The following is a 21,686-nucleotide window of genomic DNA, read 5'->3' as shown; positions in this document are numbered from 1 at the left end:
CCACCTTTCCATGAACATACATCGTTACATCATCATCATCATTTCAGCCATAGGACGTCCTGCTGAACATAGGCCTCCCCCAATGATTTCCATTATGACCGGTTGGTAGCGGCCTGCGTCCAGCGCCATCCTGCTACCTTTATGATGTCTTAGTTACATAATTTTAGCTCTTCATTTTTATTTCATTCGTTTCAGCCAAATGACGTCCACTGCTGGACAAAGGCCTCCTCCAAGGTTTTCCACAATGCACGGTCCTGCGCTGCCCGCATCCAGGCTCTTCCCGCGACCTTTACCAGATCGTCTGTCCACTGAAGTAGGTGGCCTGCGAACGCTACCTTCATTTTTATTTACACGAAACATTTTATTATTAGAAAGGAGAAAGATTCCCAAGAAGTTAAATGCTGTATGTCACATGACGTAGGTTTTATAATATTCTTTCCTTATTTCAGATATTTCACGTCGCGGCTGTCATATCAATTCTTATTTCAGTTTTCCTAAACTTTTCCATCGCCTTCTTGATTCTTTCGCAATGTGAAAATATTCAGAAGGTTTGCTAAAACCTTATTTCTAATAGGTATCTCATACGTCGTTAAGCTATAATATAAATCTTATATCTACTTCTAAGTATTTACGAACGACAGCAAGCAAACTTGGCACCTTATTAGTTGTAATTAAGGTGGGATTTTAAATAAACATACACACAATCAAACATAGAACCTCCTCCATTTTTTAAGTCGGTTAAAAATATAGTCTGGCAAGGCTAATGGATGCACGTTTGTCATTACTACACAAAGAGGAAGATTGTTCAATTGCTTTTAACCCTTTAACTGGTATAGAGAAAAATATTTTTCATTATTTTTTTCTATAAGGTTTTTAAAGTATGGTGGCAACAATTCTGCCACTACCAGGTAAAGGTTTAAACTCTTTAACTAATAGACGTAATCCTGCAACAAATTGTAATAATGTAAGGCTGGGTAGCACCATCTTACTTTAACTTTGACAAACGTCAAAAATCTGTCAAACTCCATACAAAAAACACCGGTAATCGTCATAGTTACGGTCAAAGTTAGGTGGTGCAACTCGGCCTTAGAGTTTACCTACCTATGAGCCTTCTGGGTCTACTTTTTTCACAACGTCAGCGTGTCGAGTGACATCATTCAAAATGACACCTTGGTGTAATAGACTGGGGAAGTTTTTACGAAAAAACGGGAACTGAAAGTTATGTCGCTATGAATAACAAAGGAGTTTACTTTCTTTGATATTTACAGTAACGAGTTCTGGATTCTATTAAATCAAACCCTTCAATAAAAGACATGCTTATGATACAAAAACAATAAGGCCGAGTTGCATCACTTTAATTTAACCGTGACTATAGCCATAACCGGTGTTTTTTATGGAGTTTGAAAGATATTACGTTTGTTAAAGTTAAAGTAAAATGATGCAACCCAGCTGTTTACGCATTAAAAAAAAACTTATAATTAAATTTAAAATACGTTAACTGATACTTAGCAGACTAAACAATAATTAAAGCTAAGTAACATTTAAAAAGGTGTGTACTTTTAAAAAGCACTGACCCTTCGTTTTGCTCTGGTAAATTAGAGAGGATTATGCTAGTGGAGACTAAATGGCCTAATGATGATGTACAACAATAAAATAAACGCAGGTTTTCACTTAACTTTATCTATACCATACCAATATTATAAAGCTGAAGAGTTTTTTTGTTGAATGCGCTAAGCTCAGGAACTACTGGTCGGATTTGAAAAATTATTTTTGTGTTGAATAGCCCATTTATCGAGAAAGGCTTAAGGCTATACATATACAGGGTGTTAGGTAAATGGGTATATGAGCCGACACTAGCCCATGTTAACATGGTCATATAAATGGTATGGTGAAGTCATCATTTATTATTTATCATCATTTTAATTTTTTTATTTTTCATACAAAATAAAATTTATAAAATCCGATTTGTATGAAAATTAAATAATTAAAATGAAGATATTTTTCTGACTTCACCATACCATTTATATGACCATGTTAACATGGGCTAGTGTCGGCTCATATACCCATTTACCTAACACCCTGTATAACATCACCCTACAGCCAATACGAACGAATCAGTAAAGAAAAAGGTTGCAAAAACGGGAATTATATTATTGAAACTATTTTCACGCGTACAAAGTCGCGGGCACAGCTAGTACCTACATAAAAAATCCCTAAATTACTGACTATACAAAAAAAAATACAAATTATCCTACTCTGTAATTCACGCCGCAGTAACTGGAGAATACTAGAAATATTAAGATAGACCGACCTGTGAAGTTTACAGATATGAAGGCAAAGTTAATATCTCGCCGCGAGTTGCGGACTAAAGCTCCGTGCACACTGCAGTTAATTACATTGGCGAAATACAGTGGTTGTGTTTGTGAAATTGCATTTGGTGCAAGGTATACTTAAATGAGACTACAGAGGTTATTTTAGAGTATTTTCAGTGTACGTTTTTCAAGCAAATGCTTTCCTTCGTTCGTTCGTTCGTTTCAGCCAAATGACGTCCACTGGTGGACAAAGGCCACCCCCAAGGTTTTCCACAATGAACAATCCTGCGCTGCCCGCATCCAGGTTCTTCCCGCGACGTTTACCAGATCGTCGGTCCACCTAGTAGGAGGCCTGCCCACGCTACGTCCTCCAGCCCGTGGTCGCCACTCGAGAACTTTCCTGCCACAACGGCCATCGTCTCTACGAGCTATGCGCCCACTGCCACTTGATTTTAGCAATTCTGTGTGTGCAAATGCTTTCAATTATGTGAAATTGATAAGGCTGTATAACTATAAAATGATTAAAATACGTTGTTATTATGTTAAGCTTATAGTTAAGAGTTGCATCTCAGTGTCTATGTAGCTCAGATGGAAGAGCAGTCGCCCAGCAAGCGATAGGCCATGGGTTCAATTCTCGCCTTAGGCAGTTTGATTTTTCAAGTTGTGTATATTTTAGCTTAAAATAGGTACCTATGTGTTTATCAATCAATTTCTAATCGAAAAATCTTTCAAAAACCTGGGAATAATCGTCCAATATCAGATGGTCTGTGACAAATGGCAATACTGATATATATGTGATAAAAAGCGCAAAACTATGTTTTAGACTCAGTTATCCTTGCGGGAGGCCTTTGTCCAGAGGTGGACGTCTTTCGGCTGAAACGAACGAACGAAGGAATAAAGTATGCAAAAAGCATTAAACGAGAATTAGTTTTTTAATAAAAATATTTGTACAAAAGTGATGTGATTATCGCCTTATATTTGCTCGGAGTCAAATTGGTGCTACGACGTACGGCTACGAGCTACAGCGCTACGGCTACGGCGCTACGTCGTAGTATGGCGCTACGAAAGTTCCTATTAGTTTCCTGTTGGCGACTAGTCTTTCTGTTTCACAGTGAAATAGGCTCTGATGTGTAGTTTTGATTAATATTTGAAAGCAACTGAAGAAATTGTAGCTTTTGTGGTAAATAAAAGAAATATTGAGATTAATAACTTCCATTCCGTTAAGAGCGCATACACATCACAGAGTTCAAAATGGCAGTCGTGATAGTGACAACATGACAATCTAAACGGATTTCCGTATTGCCAACATTCACAATATAAAATGGTTGCGTGCCATGTCATTCTAACAGAAACGTTTATGACGATCTGTGGAATTTAATGGTGGAGGGTAAAAACTAGATTTTTATTTAATAAATGAATTTATTTTCTTCTATATGACATGCCAATTAGCTTTGTCTGTATGACATGCTAATTAATTATTGATTGATTACTACTTAATTTACTTTTTATATAATCATGCAAGCGAAGCGTTGCACTAGTAGTAGGCTGAGTTGCATCATCTTACTTTAACTTTGACAAACGTCAAAAATCTGTCAAACTCCATATAAAAAGCACCGGTTATCGTTATCGTTATAGTTACGGTCAAAGTTAGGTAGTGCAACTCAGCCTAAATAATGCACATTCACTTAAAACTGTCAAATCAGATGAAATATTATTGGTCCTGTCAACTGCGTCACATAATTTTGTTTATTCACCCTTTACACCGACTTTTTTCTATAAAACATAACATTATTTATATTTACTATTCATTTTTATGATAAAATACTTATTCTTCGTTGATCGAAAGAGAATAAAGGGTAGGGTCAGAGGCGCAAGGCCATCTACTATGAAATATTGCGAATTTTAAGCCCAATCGGACCCTCTATTTAAAAGGCTGACCTTTAGGCCGGTCTAGCATAGCTATAAAAGTATCCGGGCCAACGTAGCAAGCCCCAATTTATCTAGGCTACGCGGTGAACGGAAAGCTTTAGAGTCGGCGCACACCGTTGATTTTTTATCAGCCGATAGTTTAGTCGGGCAGTTGATCCGTATCCATTTGGCCGATTCTTCATACAATTTAAAATCGGGCACAACTATCGGCCAACTAAAAATCAACGGTGTGCGCCTACTCTTAGAAGGAGAACGATATCATTTTATTTTTTTAAATTTTCATACAAAATTAATTTTATAAAATCCGATTTATATGAAAAATAAAATAATTAAAATGAAGATATCATTTTTCTGACTTCACTATACTATTTATATGACCATGTTAACATGGGCTAGTGTCGGCTCATATACCCATTTACCTAACACCCTAAATGTACTGGTTCGACCTATACTATACAGGTCGCAACTACTTTGAATTTATTACAAGCTTTTTATTACACTTCTACGCTTTATTTCTGGGTTACACTGATGGTGCATTTAACTTTGACGACAAAAAATATAAAATACAGCGAGAATAGATAAAAGCAGGTTATTAAGCTGAGAGCTTTTTCGTGCAGCCTAGGAAATTGGGGACGGGACGTGTAGCTTAATTTAAGCTTAATTTAATTATGTTCCGAACTTCAACTGGGAATAATTTATTATCGGAAATGTGGGACGCCATTTAAAGTTTCATTTCGTTAATGAAGATCGGGATGATGTTCGGTGGAGAGATAAAAATAATTTTAAGCTTTGCAACGGAGGAAAAGTTGAGTCAACGTCAAGTTAAACCTTATGTCGTTTTAATAGATACTAATATGCAACAAAAATATAATCTGGCGTGCTTCACTTACCTGGTTTGGTCACCTTCATTTGTAGTCTTTACTATAAAGTCTATTGTTCGAAATTTTACACCTCCCAGGGGTTAAGCATATAAATAACAGGTAGCCCCATATTTCAAAGTTTCAAAGCCACTGACTGTAAATTTTATTTTATCTAAATACAATCTCATAGAAATCGAACTTTTTTTAATATGGTGCTATTGATAATGTCCTACGCACAGCTTTGGGCATGATACAGTAAGTGATACAGTTGTAAGAATAAATATAAAAATATCAAACATTTTCGTGGTATTCACTATTTGCTTGGATTGATATTGCCAATTTATAGCAGTAATAATCTTCTTAAGAACTTTTAAGAACTTATACGCTATTATTAAGTTATATGATATTCAGTTATGATACGTAGGACTTTTACTCGTAAATATCTCGCCACCTTATCGTCGACTGTATGTCAGAGAATATGAGTGATATAAATTATTCGTTATTATGCACTACTTAATCACTATTTGAGCCCCAATCTATGACTATAGTCGGTGGAACCTTGCTGACATATCAAACAAATTAAGATATATCTATGGTTTAGTTAGACAAATGAAAGGAACGATCGAGTGAACTCGCGTTCAAACTGACAGCTAAAACAATTTTGCACGCAGAACTTTGTGTTAATATAAGCTTAAACCAATCCAACGATTTAATTAACTAAGAGGATTAACGATGCTGTTCATAATTATCAGATATTCGATGTCATAACAGTTTAATAATGAAAACAGTATTCTGAATCCGCGGCCGACATAAATCATTATTGTTACGAGGGATTCTGTAACCGCAAATGGTGAAATGTAGCCCGAATTATACTGCCTGTTTGGTGACACTTAATTCTTCGGAAGCTTTAAAGCTTCTAAATTTGTAAGGATATAAGACAAATAACAATGAGAAACGTTTCTCTGTTGCAGGTAATCGAAATCGAATTAACATTTTGTAGATTAAGTAGAGATTCAGATAAAGGGAAAGAAGTAGTCTTGATGGTAAACTTGAAGATAAAATAGTTGATGATAGTTATGATACAATTTGGGTGGTCTTACCTCTAGAAAGCTCATTTCAGATTACCCGAGAAAAATGCTTTTAGGTAGGTTCGTTCGTTTTCGTTATCCGAATGACGTCCACTGCTGGGCATAGGCCTCCCCCAAGGATTTCCACAAAGACCGGTCCTGCGCCGCCCGCATCCAGATACTTTCACCAGATCATCGGTCCACTTAATGGGAGGCCTGCCTAGACTACATCTACGTCTTCCGGCTCGTAGAGCCGCGAAAACTTTTCTGCCCCAGCGGCCATCAGCTCTACGAGATATGTGCCCCGCCCACTGCCACTTGATTTTAGCAATTCTGCGAACTACAGGGAGACGTCATATCTCCAAAACTGTTTACCACCGCCCTGGAAAATGTCTTCAAGCTTCTGGATTAGGAAGGTACTATGATAAAATACAGGATAGTATCTTTGGAAATATACTGCGTGGTTAAGCCTAAATGTATTTTTTAGTTTTCAAACGAGATCATTAACAAAAATAACATAATTATGACTCCATATTAACGACAATGCGTAGGAGACGATGTGTGGCTCAAACACCTACAAACAAACATTAGAAATAGACTATTAATAGAAATAGAACAAATGTTAAACTAACTTACGTAAGTTAATAAAGCATTCTTAGCTTTAATTTTATGAGGCGCGGTTTGAAGAACAATTACAGACATTACCACATTATTCAAATAAATCAAATTAGGAATTGCTGGAACACTTTGTTAATGAAAATCTTAGATTCTAACACTGAGCCGTGAATCCTTTAATTAAATTACCAATGTAAAATATTCAGAAAGATGTTTGAGATTTTTTACACGATTTCATTATTTTCGTTTCGTTTTATAATTCAAACAACGTCTTTATAACGTTTGAGTATCGCTATTAAATATTGTGTCTATGGTAGGTAAACTACTGCGATAAATAAAGTTCCAAATCACAGTTATTAGAGTTTATTTGACAACATAGAATAGAAGGAGTAACACAGCACGTGAAGTAGAAAGTCAGGAAGAAGAAAGATACAGAAAGTTGTTTGTTATCACGCGAAAACAAATACGATAACGCGCGGAAGGCGAGCCGGGCGCGTCGAGCGGCACGGGCACGGGTCATGCGTAGGACGGTGTCACGGTAATACTATCTATACAGTATTCCAACTCGGCCATAATTTTGAAATAAATGTCAACAGCCCCGCGGTACGTCACGGTATGACAACATGCGATAGGGCTGCTCACCTACAAAACACATTCTAATTACATCTGTCTACTTAGAATTTCTATCTAGTTTTGTGATTGTAATTTTTTTTTATTTAGACAAACAAAATACTTTGTGAATGGAATAGGATAAAAATGCGTGTTGTTTTGTGTTAGTAGATTTAATTAAAAAAAATATACTAAAACTAGCTATCCGCCCGCGGCTTCGCCCGCGTGGAATTTTGTCTGTCACAGAAAAACTTTATCGCGCGCGTCCCTGTTTCAAAAACCGGGATAAAAACTATCCTATGTTCTTTCCCGGGACTCAAACTATCTCTATGCCAAATTTCATCAAAATCGGTTGCGAGGTTTAAGCGGGAAAGCGTAACAGACAGACAGACAGACAGAGTTACTTTCGCATTTATAATATTAGTTGGGATAATTTTGAATCTACTAATCATAATGAGTACCTACTTAATGACCTGTTACTTTAATTTCAGGCGGATGAAGTCGTGGGCAAAAGCTGGTTTAATACAATATAATTTTTATTTCAAATCAAACTGACTGAAAATGACCATTTTTGACTGTTAATAACTTGTTTTTGACAAATTTGACCGTAAATGACGGTAGTCAAATTCAATCACCTTAGTCATTTTCAACACTAGCTAGGCCATCGACGTCCGTTCGGCACATTCGCGACACCCCTAACCCTAACTTTTGGATTTCGACCGCGTCCCGAGATTTGAAATTCGAAGGAAAGCTCGCGTTTCGTCGGTTTATATGAAGTTATAATACTGTATGATATTATTACCGTGACGGTGTTTTCTCGACTGGCGATATATCGCCGCGGGCGCAGCCGAGCGGCGGCCCAGTCCTGAACATTCCACGCGCATGCGTAGCTATAGGGCATCGATGTATATCGCCCGCCGCATACTCGAGGTATCATTCGGGTTTGCTTGTGCGGATAAATATTTTGTACTAGCTTTCCGCCCGCGGCTTCGCCCGCGTGGATTTTTGTCTGTCACAGAAAAACTTTATCGCGCGCGTCCCTGTTTCAAAAACCGGGATAAAAACTATCCTATGTTCTTTCCCGGGACTCAAACTATCTCTTTGCCAAATTTCATCAAAATCGGTTGCGAGGTTTAAGCGGGAAAGCGTAACAGACAGACAGACAGACAGACAGACAGACAGACAGACAGACAGAGTTACTTTCGCATTTATAATATTATATAGTTGGGATTTGCGTAATTTGTGTATGTTAGCGTGATATATGAATGTAATGTGTATGATTTTAATGTGTTAATAATATAATTATAAGATGTAGAAATATTTTTTGTGTGATAGTTTTGTGTAATAAATAGTATAAGTGTAATAATAATGTAGGTTCCCTACATCTTTACTTCGGGCCTAATAATTCTATCAAGAAATGTTCCTCCTAGTTCTCTTTGTCTTTAAATTAGGTAACTAGATCCAAATGTATTTAGTTATCTTGAGTATAAACAGGACATACAATATAAACAGAAATGAGAAGATCCACAGGAGAACCAAAGCGACTGACATAGCCCGCAGAGTCGCTAAAATCAAGTGGCAGTGGGCGGGGCACATAGCTCGGAGAGCTGATGGCCGCTGGGGCATAAAAGTTCTCGAGTGGCGACCACGAGCCGGAAGACGTAGTGTGGGCAGGCCTCCCACTAGGTGGACCGACGATCTGGTGAAGGTCGCAGGAGGTGCGGGCGGCGCAGGATCGGTTTTTGTGGATAACCTTGAGGGAGGCCTTTGTCCAGCAGTAGTCGTCTTTCGGATGAAACAAACGGGTATAAACAATATTTACATTATTAAAATGTAACAAACGGTACTTGTTACTTCGATAGTGAGTGTAGTGGAAGTTTATAAATGAAAAGAGTGGACTGTATGAAATTAATTATCTATTCGGTAGTTATTTTACAATGTTATCGAGACCGTTTTGTGCAAAGTCGTTGAAGAGAGTGCGTCAGGATCGTCTTCTTAGATGTTCGCTCGCGAACCGAACATTGCTCGTTCGTTCGCCGAACGCTCGCCGCTCCCTCCGGTCACGCCGCCCGCGGGCAATGTCCGTGAGTAGACAGTACTAATGCTTGACTTCAAAATAGGAACAACTTAACTAATATTACTGCAAAGCCCTCACAATACTTCAACTTCTGTCATACCTTTAAAGGGTAACGACTTCTAAAAGTTGACAGTGAATTCTTCAAATCCCTTCATAAATTTCGACACCGTGTAGCCTAATGGCGTTTCCACAACAGTAAAAACATGGATGCAGTAAGTCTGTATACATCATCATCATCTAAGCCGTAGGACGTCCACTGCTGAACATAGGCCTCCCCCAATGACTTCCATGTTGCCTGGTTGGTAGCGAGGATAGCATGTTCAGCAGTGGACGTCCTGTAGCTGAAATGAGCATAATGATGATAGAAAAATTATTCCCATTTCTTGTTCCTACCGCTACAACTCTTGTGTAAGATCCACAGCTTTACTGACAAAAAACATCTGACCAGACGGCCTAGGATATGCGCCGCGATAAGCGGTCAACCGCCTCTGTGGTCTAGTGGTAAGACCACCTGCTTCAGACGCAGAGGTCCCGGGTTCGATTCCCATTGGGGGCAGATTTTTCTGTTCAGTTTGGTCGGTGGTAGGGCTTGTTCTAAGTCCGCCTGGCTAGCTACCACCGTCTTACCTAAGTCTGTCGCCATAACAACAATGTTAACAGCATAGTGTCGCCATACAATAAAGTTCCTCCGTGGTTGAGGATTCAGGGTGAAGCTCGCTTCCACCTTCGGCCTGATCGTCACTTACCATCAGGTGAGATACAGGCCAAGAGCTACCTCGCTGTGGATAAAAAAAATACGGCATTTTATCGATTTTGCCCATTCATTTTGACGTCGATAAGACTCTTTCACGGAGCGCATCCTAGCCCGGCAGAAAAGGATAACTTTGTCCCTAGGATAGTGATGATTTCATAACGTATTTAACCAAGTTTTGTTGTTTCCTATACTTCAACGTTGTTTACTATAATAAGAACACTGTAATGTATGTACCGCAATGTGAAGGAGCCTTTGTTTCAAAGTTACGAACTCCGTGAAAATCGCGAACAAAGAACTTATTTATTCGAAATATAAAGTGTAAACAATTCTCACTTTGGAAGCCATCGAAAAGTTATAATGGGAGTCGATTTTTTTCGACTTTCGTCGTTCCGAGGTTTTTCTTTATGGATTTTTATGGAAATAAGCAGTGAAAAGCTGCAGCTGTGTTATGGAAAAACGGTTGTTTATGTTTTTTCTTTATAGAAAAGAGGATAGAAGTTCTTAATAGAGGAGTGACGATTAATATACAATACAATGCTTATTGATATTAAATGAAATTGTGTTAGTTTAGGGAAGATACAGAAATTTAAGACTATAACATGTTGCTGTTTATCAATTAAAATGTATAATGTTTATGACGTACTTCTTCTTTGTCCTAACTATTTCCCATTATTTGGGGTCGGTTCTCCTCGTTCTACGGCTCCAGGACATTCTGTCCTGGGTTGTCAAAACATTTGTTTGGGCAATTCAAAATCCAAAAATAGTATTGGATATTTCTTCTTCTTGTCGTGTCGACAACAAACGTACTCGTATACAGTGTCAGCCGAAAACTCCGCTACAAGAGTGGCGTTGTCAGTAGCATTAATTAAATCTTCCTACATGCAGTTGTTTGGGCACGTAGGACACGACATCATTGTGCTTATTGGATCACTACATTGGATATTTGAAAAATATTCTAACCAAACAGTGATGTGATGGTAAAAAAGTAAACTCAGTTACAGTTATCTAAAAGTCGTGAGGGTTTTATTACGAGCTTAGCGATACACCCGCAGGGTCTTACCCGGGTCACATATTCTTTACGTCGGCTTGTTTCGGATTTAGAACCCCTACCCTAATTACATTGAAGGTAGAATAAAGTTTAGGACACAGTTTTATCACCCACCTGTTTTTTATATTTGAGGGAAAAATATTGAGGAGTGGGCTTAACATTTTTCGATGCCTTTGCTGTTATAAAAATGTGTGTTTAACTATTCTTTCGAGTGGGTGTCGTTATTTTATCTTCTTATGAAAACGTAGCTTATGGTAACATAGCAATACAGTGATGGATGCCACATTAAATTCTAATCGTATCATCTAAAAATGTAATCTTATTGTAAGAAATAAATAAATTATTATGCTCCTGCTGCTTTGTCAGTGTGATCTTTGGTCTTTCACAGAAGGACCCTGTCCCGCACTTGTCACTCTTTTAAAAGCCGAGATAATAAATGTCCAATGTTTTTTCCTGGGTCTCAAACTATCGACCACCTCATTATAAACAGTTCAGTAGTTTAAGCGCGAAAAAGTAACAGACAGCGTTACTTTACAAAATTAGTATGGCTTACAAAATAATAAGCACTCGTATATAAAGTCCTCGTATCCATTTGCAAAACGTCCAAGAGCGTACATGCTACCAAACTTCAAGCGAAAATATTAAGGCGGTTGCAAAAGAAATATCAGATGTCACAAAGACACAGCTGCAACTGCAGGAGCTGTTACGTAACAAGTAACGTCCCGGTTCAAAATAGACGAGCATTTTTAAAAATAACCGCCTCGAAAATTGGCGAATGCTCTCTGAAAATGAAATCAAAATGTTTTATACACAGAAAAATCTTGAAATAGAAACATGATTTATTTCGTGCACGTTATTGTGTTGGTAAAATATATGAGTAAGTTATTTGCGCGAGCACACGATGCGTTGTGGCATTGCACTACAAAGATTTCGCCGTATCGTGAGCCCGCCACAGATATTTCTATTTAAGACAACGCAATGGTACCACTCCTCCTAATGCTGCTTTAGCTCTTAAGTCGTCTATATGATTGAGATATGGCAGCCGCATAAAATATTAACATAATCATAATTTTGGGTCATTTCATTTGGGTCTCCACTGCGGATTTGGCCGACACTCTCTCCACGCTCTGGCCAGACGGGCTGGAGGAGTCTCTATCAGCTCTCGGACTGTAATGCAGCGTTGTTATGGTATTAGATGAAAATCTTCTGTTTCGCTCCTTATAGTTCTTGCAACTCACGAAGGCGGGTGAGCATTATCATGTGTGTGTAGGTATAATGCACATAACGATAATGTATATCAAAACTGTTGAAAGACGAACAGTAGTGAGCCACCACACATGTAAAGCTCACTCGCCTTCGTGAATTACAACAACTATTAATACTTGACATGTCAAAGGTTTTCTTCGTTCTTCTTCTTTTTGATAGCGATAAGCTTGTATTTTTTCGCCACTACGAGCACACTGTTCCATGTCAAAGGTCTAAGGAGGCTTACAATGCCTGACACCAGGGCCGTGATAGCCGACATGACTACAAACAGAGCTTTAAGCGCTGAATACCCTCATTCCAGACTTTAAGCACACTCCGGGACGCGTCTTTGAGAATAATATAAAGGAGTTGCACATAATAAGAACTTTCGGATGTCAGCGAGGGCACAGCTGCGACAATTCCTAATAGTGATGTGATAGTAACTCTATCGATTTTTTTAATTAGTACTAAAAAGTACTTGCAAAGTTTGTGAAGTGACTATAAATAATTAAATTGTATAGTTTTTAAATACTGTAGAGCAAAAAGTTACAAATTTGAAGGCCACGAAAAGATAACAGCAAACGTTAGTCTTCGACGAAGCATTGGAACATAACAGTGCTAATACTACAAGAATTTTCATGATGCCAAACGCTTGGTAAAAGGAAGAAACGTATAAAATAAACGTTGCCTCGTATCCCGTAACATACCAAACGTTCAGTCTGTCAATCTTATGAAACTCTCGCGCCAAGTCTTCCTCGATTGACTGACAATTTCATAGAATAAGGCGTTACCTTGTAAAAAACAGCCACTGACTGAGAATATTACATTTCCAACGGGAATATTTATTGACGCCTACACACTTGTTTGGAGAACTGGTAACCGTACTCAAAATCAAAGCTTTACGATTAAATCTGTGGTTGATGTTGAAGTACCTATAAAACGTCGTTTTATAAAAAGTATCTGAAGTCTAGTTGTTTGTATGGAATGTTATTTGTACAATTTGAACATCTTATTTTATCGATAATACAATACTATGCAACTATTCCCACACATCACTACTCCTTACTCGAAGAGGGCGGGACCGGTTGCGGTTAGCTCAGGGAAATTATTTCCCTTCCGCATTTCGTTGGGAAATCGTCAATAAATTTGGGAAGCGAAATGCAAATATTTACCCTTTTATTTGCATACGTATTCGTGTGACGAAAATTTGCAACACAAATATCAACATTAAGGAATGTCGAGTCTTAGAAATGCATTTTTTGCAAAAGTAGGTATATCTGGGTGCCCATCTCTGGGTGCCCACGACACAGGTTTTATTGCTAGTGTGGGACCCGCAGACAAAGCAGTATGTTTACCGAATAAAGTGCCACAATTGTTTTTAATTGTATGTGTAAACGGTGTGTTTTCTTAAATAAAATATTTGTATTTGTATCTTTTTACGAATACCTATCATACTAACTAGGTTTAAATAAATTCTGTACGCTCATCACATTTTCCGTTAAATATCCATGAATTAACGTAAAGCCACCAACACAAAGAAATATTACCTATACAGCACACTTATTTTACGAACCATACTATAACACTCAAAAACAACCGTACTTTTTTGTGAAACAAAAAAAAGAATTCCTTTAGAACTAGTTATGACTAGTCTCAAAGTTATTGAATATTCTCCATATTCAACGTCACTAAACAGTTTACCATAATATTATTAAGACCGCTATCAGACCCTGTTATAATTGATAACATCAACCCCTATGTAATTGATTGAATCCATCAAAATTGACATTATCTGACATTATCTCATCAAAATCCATTTCCTAATTAGTGTAAACTCAGTATGTTACAAGAACAGTGTAAAACCATTGGCACTAATGAAAACGTATACTTGCTGGTATTACCAACTTAATTAGAAACTTAAATGTGTGACATAGTTAGTTAATGATATTACGCTGAAAAGCGTTTCGAGGAAACACACGGGTCGACGGAACGCACGTGAACGTTGGAAGAAGCCATTCAAAGTCAAAGACTGGGCAATACAAAGTCAAAAGTCAAAACTTTCTTTGTTTAGAATTTACGACTATTCAATGACATTTTGCCGGCCGTTTGGTGTAGTGGTTCAGAACGGACTACTATGCCGAGAGGTCCCGGGATAGATTCCCGGCCGGGCAGAAATTGATATGATTAATTTTAATTTCTGTGACGGGTCTGGGTGTGACTAAGTATATTATGTATGTATTTACAAAAAAAAGTATTTAATTATGTTTATAATCCGTTGTCTAGTACCCATAGTACAAGCTTTGCTTAGTTTGCGACTAGAGGCGCAGTGTAAAATTTATTTTCTTTCCGAAAGACTATCAATACAATCTATGCTATGTATTAGCGAGCATTAGGTATGATGAGATACTAGGTATAACAAGACAAAACGTAAATGTATTCAGGTGAAATTAAATTGAATTTTAGCGTAAACGAACGATTTGCGCATCGTGTGTCGCTACGCGGCAGCAGGAAATTTGGTAAGCTTACAAAATGCTTCGGTGTTGTTTATTATAAGATTGTTTACTGTATATTGCAGCAGATATTGCAGTACGGTTGGATACAGAATTTTCCAAGACCAGCTGTAATCTTTTACGTTTACCAGGAATTTTGTAATAAGAACAGTTCTTTTGTGTAACTGGGTACTTATTACAAAATAAGCAAAAGTAATTTCAAGAGATAAATCTTCTTTTGAGCTAAGATGTTGTCAATTTTTTAAACGTTTAATACAGAATTTTTGTCACATTTCCAATGAAATCTTTAATCTCCTCATTTATGTTTTGTTAGTGGGGAATCAACATAAAATGCCCATTTAAATGAGAATATAGTAGTACTGCGCTATTATTTATTCACAACTGCCGCTTCATTTTCGGCACAACGTTCGTATAATTGACAAGGAATATTCGTTAACACGATTAAAGGCAAATTATTAAATATATTCTATTTTAACAGTGAACAAATAGAGTGCAGGTAATACGGCAGACTTGAAGATTCTGAAAATTTTATGTCAGATTTTAGGACGTTCCCGAGGTCGTATTTTATACAATGATCCCTGAAAATCTGAATTACTTTAGCAGGCTAGAATCTGCCTAGATTTCAACGGGTGTCGAAAGAAAATATTCTGAAAAAACTAACCTTCTTGCTAAAGCATAATACTTCGATATTCTGTCAGTTTAATGACATCGAGTACGAAACGATCACAAGTTTCAAATCTTTCGCTTGTCATCAACTATAATTTCCAACCTTTAAAAACCTTACACCCGTATTCACAGACGATGCTTGCTTTAGGCTGAGTTGCACCACCTAACTTTGACGGTAACCGACGTTTTTTGGATGGAGTTTGACAGATTTTTGACGTTTGTCAAAGTTTAAGTAAGATGGTGCAACCCACCCTTAGTCTGAGTTGCACCACCTTTTTTTACCCCGTAACTATAACGATAACCAGTGTTTTTTGTATGGAATTTGACAGATTTTTGACGTTTGTTAGAGTTAAAGTAAGATGGTGCAACCCAGCCTTAGCTAATCGAACGCACAGCGTTAAATAGAGCTCTATGATTGGTTGTCACCCTGCGTCTACGCGCACTGCAAGACCTCACAGTAATGTTTATATAGGCGTTAATCTACCACTGACCTGCGTGTGAGAGTAGAACATCGAGAAGTTTGACACGATGACAGGCACGGGTAGCGCGATGGTGAGCACGCCTGCCAACGCGCATAGGGCTCCGACGAACATGCCCAGGTATGTCTTGGGAGCCATGTCCCCGTAGCCGACGGTGGTCATCGTGACGATGGCCCACCATAGGCCGAGGGGGATCGACTTGAACTGGTTATCTGGGTTGTCCTGAAAGAAAGGAAGAGTTAAAGAAAAGGAAAAAAAAACTTGTCACAAGGATACAAGTCTTGGAAAGAAGAAAGAGGGAAACATATCATCATCATCATCATTCAGCCATAGGACGTCCACTGCTGAACATAGGCCTCCCCCAATGACTTCCACATCGCACGCTTGGTAGCGGCGGCATACATAACTAGTATATTTTGTTATCATGAAACAGCTTTACGTACCTAGTTAAGTATTTCTTATTCTATCTTTTTAGATTAAGAGACATTCACCCGTATTCACAAACGATGCTTGCTAAAGTGAAGCAGCAAATCGAACATACAGCGTTTAATAGAGCTCTGTGATTGGTTCATGTGTCACCCTGGGCGTCCACGCGCACTGTGAGACCTCATAGTATTTGTGAATACGGGCGTTTGTGTTTTAAGAGTGCCGTGTAGTTCTGGAAGAGTACAATGGAATCACTCCCACTCTCTCTTGCCATTGGTGTCGTAAGAGGCAAACTAAGGCAACAAAGGGATAAAAAAGCAAACAGGCTTCTTCAATCAGTCTAGCCAATGTGGGGAGTGTTGACATAACACACTGTGTTGACTGACAAAGGACTTGATTGATGCTGAACTGATTCTGACTCGAACGCTTTAAGAAGATGAAGGCTGAGTTGCTCTACCTTACTTTTACCATAACCTGTGTTTTTGTATGGAGTTTGACTATAGAGATATAGAGAGATGCCAACTAATGCGCTGAGTTCCAAACTCAGTGTCGCATTAGAAATTCATACACGCAAAGTATGTGCTCACTATCCACTGCGGTATCAGTGTGTCAGTAATGTAAACTGTGTGCTTACCATGAGTTTACGTTAGGTGTGCTCGCTAGCGACTGCGTAAAAAATGACATTAATTGTGTGACATATTGTGCAGCGCCCCTAGCGGCTACTTTCAAGAAACAAAATCTTCATAGAGATTTTTGACGTACTCGCTAGCGAGCACACCTAACGTAAACTCATGGTAGGTACACTGTTTACATTATGACGTCGTTGCTATCATCATTGCTTTCACGAACAATGTGTTCTGTTTTTGGGCATACTGCTGCGACCCATCACATCTCCCTTTAGTTTCTGTGATCTGTGAGTTTGACAGACTTTTGATGATTGACAAAGTAAAAGTAAGATGATGCAATCCAGCCTCAGTGTATTAAACAATCTGATATTTCTTTCTTAGGCCCAGAACAGACGGTGAAACGCAACTGCAACGAAACTGCAACTTTCTGATGATTCTGATGAATGAAACTGAAAGTTTCAAACTGGTCGCGTCTCTCAACGGACGCTATGGCAGAAAATTAGATGCAACTCAAAAGTAACATAGCAGTTGCAGTTTCGTTGCAGTATCGTTTCACCGTCTGTTCTGGGCCTTAGACACATTTTATGTGATTTGGAAAACTTATCTTCCACCATTTTTCTGTCTACCCACAAATCCTGGTGAGACTCTATTGAGATAATAAACTTAAAGGGACCGAACTATTTCACGCAAAGACTAGTGTTTAAGTGAATAATGTCTCTAATAAATACTAATTTTATCTCATCCCCAGGTTTACTGAAGCTTTATTGCGAAAATTTACATAACGTACAGTCAGCCAGGTAAACACTGCAAGACTTCAAACTTTTTAATACAAAAATATTATTTCTAAATTAAGTATTTTGTCTCTAATATTGCATTTAAGACAGAAATAAATCTAAAAATCATTGGCTTTTTATTACTATGATGTAAGAAAGTAACATCGTTATTAACTTGCATCTGGTGAATCTCACATGAAACGATAGCTCTCTCAGTCATTATATCTCAGTTAGAATTCAGTCACTTTTTCATGTCCCAACCTATTATTTGAAGAACCTTCCCGTACTCGTAAATAACAATCATCATACTTTTAATTTTATTTCCTACCAGCGGCCGCCCGCGACTTCGTACGCGTGGATCCCGGTTTACCACCTTAGGGGTGGAGTTTCGTAAAATCCTTTCTTAGCGGATGCCTACGTCATAACATCTACCTGCATGCTAAATTTCAGCCCGATCCGTCCAGTGGTTTGGGCTGTGCGTTGATAGATCACTATGTCAGTCAGCCAGTCAGCCAGCCAGTCAGTCAGTCAGTCAGTCACCTTTGAGTTAAATATATTTAGATTTAGTTAACTCACACACGAGTGAAAAGCTAAACTGCTCTGAAACTTTACATTAGAGTCTCAAACGACCTTATTTCTCTCAAATATTCAAATATTCGCGTCATATCATTTTATTATTGCGAAAAGGAAGGAGATAATGGTCTTTACTGAACGTATTTTCAATATTGAATCCGACTGTACCTAGCTTTGGAAGGATTTACCAAAACTACTACAGAGGATTGGGTACAGTATTTTTCGTGCACTTAGAAAACTTCAATCTGAATAAAACTTTCATGTAGAGAGAGTATTTGGAGAAAATTCTTTTGCAAAATCCCAGTAAATACCTATGTATTTAGGTAACGGTTTCACACCTGGAGCTTTTGTCTGAGATTGGATCTGAGAGAAAGATTTAGGTTACCTTTAATTTAGAAAAAGATAGGCAAGAGAGAAAGATTTAGGTTACCTTTAATTTAAAAAAGCTAGGTAAGCGATGTAAGCTTTTATGGCACACTTATAGAAAAAAGTAGTAGGTAGGTAACTAGAATATCTAAAGAAATGAAACTAATGAGCGATTTTCAATTTGCCACGTAGTCGACTTGTCACACTGTTACGTAGGAGAGTCGCATAATTTTGTTACGCGATTTATGAAGTGTGACGAATTTTCACATGACGTTTTCGTCCATGACGAGTCATCTCTTTGGAAAAACGACATGAACCCAAATAAATAATTATACTTTTTTATGGTTGTGTCTAAAAAAATACTTGCAAAATTCAAACCAGAAGTGACACGAGTTCAAAATGAGCTTTTTTTATTTAATTAATCCACACGTAATCCTAAATTTAATCCGTTCCGCTAACCAAACGGGTCATACCTTGATTAATTATAAAATGTAAATCGCTCATCAAAATTCTAATCGATATTTACATTATTAACCGAGTACGGGCCTTCGTCAACCAAATCGGAAGATTTATCTTCATTGAATTTTAAGTCTCTTTGTTTTATCTTGTTTGGTATAGATTGGGATAGATTGATCGAATGTAATTAGTCCGTTTTGATTCTGATTAAAATGATTAATGTTATTTTGTTTCATTTAAACTTTCTTACGTACAAAGTTTGTTACATTTAAGTTAGCAAACTTGAAATCAATTGGGTATCTATGGATAGGTCTTCAAAAATGATATTGCGGTTTCTAATATATTTTTTCTAAACTTAATATTATAGTGAGACACTTCAAAAGTGGTAAAATGGTCCCCCCCCCCCCCCTGTAACTTCTAATGAGAATGATAAAACTAAAAAAGTTACTAGGTACTCCTTTCAAATACTCAGGTCTATAGTACGTACTTTTAAGCTGTACCAAAATCAAAGTTATATACCTACAGGTTTGTTCAGAATAGTTTTACCTACTTATCTATTTTACAGTGACAGAATTCGGGTAAAACAACATTTATAAACTCTACTTTTGTGTGTCTCTTCTCTATGTACTTTAATATAATGACGCTCTACTCTTATACATAATATTATTGTATCGATTTATTTATTAAATTATGCACGAAAATTACGAGTAAGCATAAAAACATAAAAATAATGTAATTTTTTGCTCTCCAAACGAGAAAAATACGAAATCGTAATATTGCAAAAGTTTTGAAGTACACAGTTCAAAGACTCGAGTTCGGGAAAAGGTAATTTTTATTTCGGAATAAGCATAACGAAATTCTGAGAAAATTAACAAGGAAGTTTTTGAAACCATTGCCCAACGAGTATATTTTGGTTTTTGAGTAAATAATATACATAATAATAATCACAATTTACTTACAGTCCTATCAACTTAAGCTGAGAATTGCATTTGTGTGAGTGATCGCCAAAAGTACCGTTAGTAAAACACATACAAATAAAATTAATGTTTTATTAAAAGGAAGTCTATAATAAAACACTTGCTACCAATTGGGCCGATGCAATGTAACGACACTTGACACATCCTTTTAAATAAATAAATAAATAAAAACAGGTCCTCGCTCAGCGTATGCCAAGGCACGAAGTACCTCGACGCTGATATTCTGCGAGCACCGTTTATAGAGAGGGCGTCCAGCCAGCCTTACAAAATACAACAAAAAGACAAACTTTATAAAATTACAAAATAAAAACAGACTAAAAACTTTTCGTTCACACCTTTAAAATACGTATTCAATTTGCATAAAATTTCTTTCACTTGGCTGCTTAATGGATTTCGTACAGGAAATTCNCCGAATTTTCATTTTTTAAATTACCAGTTGATTCGGGGAGGTAAGTAAGTTATTTATTTGAATTTCAATTGAAATTGAAAGCCAACTCAATTATTAGGAATATCGAATTGTTTTAGAGAGGTTTTATGAATTATTGGATAACTAGCTTTTGCCCGCGTGAAATTCAGTTTGTCACAGATCGTCATAAATTATAGCCTATATGTTATTCTGGGTTATAAACAATAATACTGTAAAGTTACATCAAAATCCGTTCAGTAGTTTTTGCGTGAAAGAGCAACAAACATCCAGACATCCAAACTTTCGCATTTATAATATTAGTTGGATAATAGTGTCAACCACTCAACTAAATACTACTTCCTTCTCGTGTATTTGTTTGCAAACTATTACTATAATAACGTACTAAATATAAATAAGTATACGTGGATATCTGTTATTGTCTTTCTTGCATAGTATTAAGAGTAACATTTTTTTCTATCATAACGAAATAAACGCAACACATGACAAGACAACCCTAGCGCGACGGCCGAGCGTGCGAGCGAGAGAGGTATGCAAAGCGAGGTACATACATGAGTTTACCTTCTGTTATATTTTGTGGTTGAGAGGACTGTACGATATTCTTTCTCGGTGTTTATTTTGAGAAAAGTTTTATAAATACAATACAGTAACGAGCAAGTAAACCTTCAAGAATCGCAGTAATCATAACACATAATTTTGTAATTTGTTTTTCTTTTATTTTACAAAATTAAGCAGATTTATAAAAATATAAAATGTATTATTATACTTAGCGTCACAGTTAAAAACTGGAAAACATAATGAAATGGGTTAAATAATTTTATCAACTTTTTCAAAGCAAACTAAAAAGCTAATATCTCTCTATGGTACATAAAATAATTAGGTAAGAAGGCAGTT

At 37.2% G+C, this 21,686-nt stretch overlaps 1 protein-coding gene across 1 annotated transcript in view; it reads right to left on the bottom strand.

Annotated features, from left to right (window-relative positions):
- Window positions 1–16,156: 16,156 nt before the first annotated feature.
- The window catches only part of LOC114357645 (potassium voltage-gated channel protein Shaw-like), a gene marked incomplete at its 5' end in the record, with an annotated part of 159,940 nt that continues 154,410 nt past the window's right edge, over window positions 16,157–21,686 (bottom strand). Inside the window, one exon of the mRNA XM_028311361.1 lies at window positions 16,157–16,393. Within this exon, the coding sequence (XP_028167162.1) occupies window positions 16,157–16,393 (237 nt within the window). The remainder of the gene's footprint in view (window positions 16,394–21,686) is intronic.

Source organism: Ostrinia furnacalis, unplaced genomic scaffold (assembly GCF_004193835.3).
Source record: "Ostrinia furnacalis isolate ACB-3 unplaced genomic scaffold, ASM419383v2 OfSCF3313, whole genome shotgun sequence".
Lineage (NCBI taxonomy): Eukaryota > Metazoa > Arthropoda > Insecta > Lepidoptera > Crambidae > Ostrinia > Ostrinia furnacalis.
This window is presented reverse-complemented; position numbering and strand designations above follow the sequence as displayed.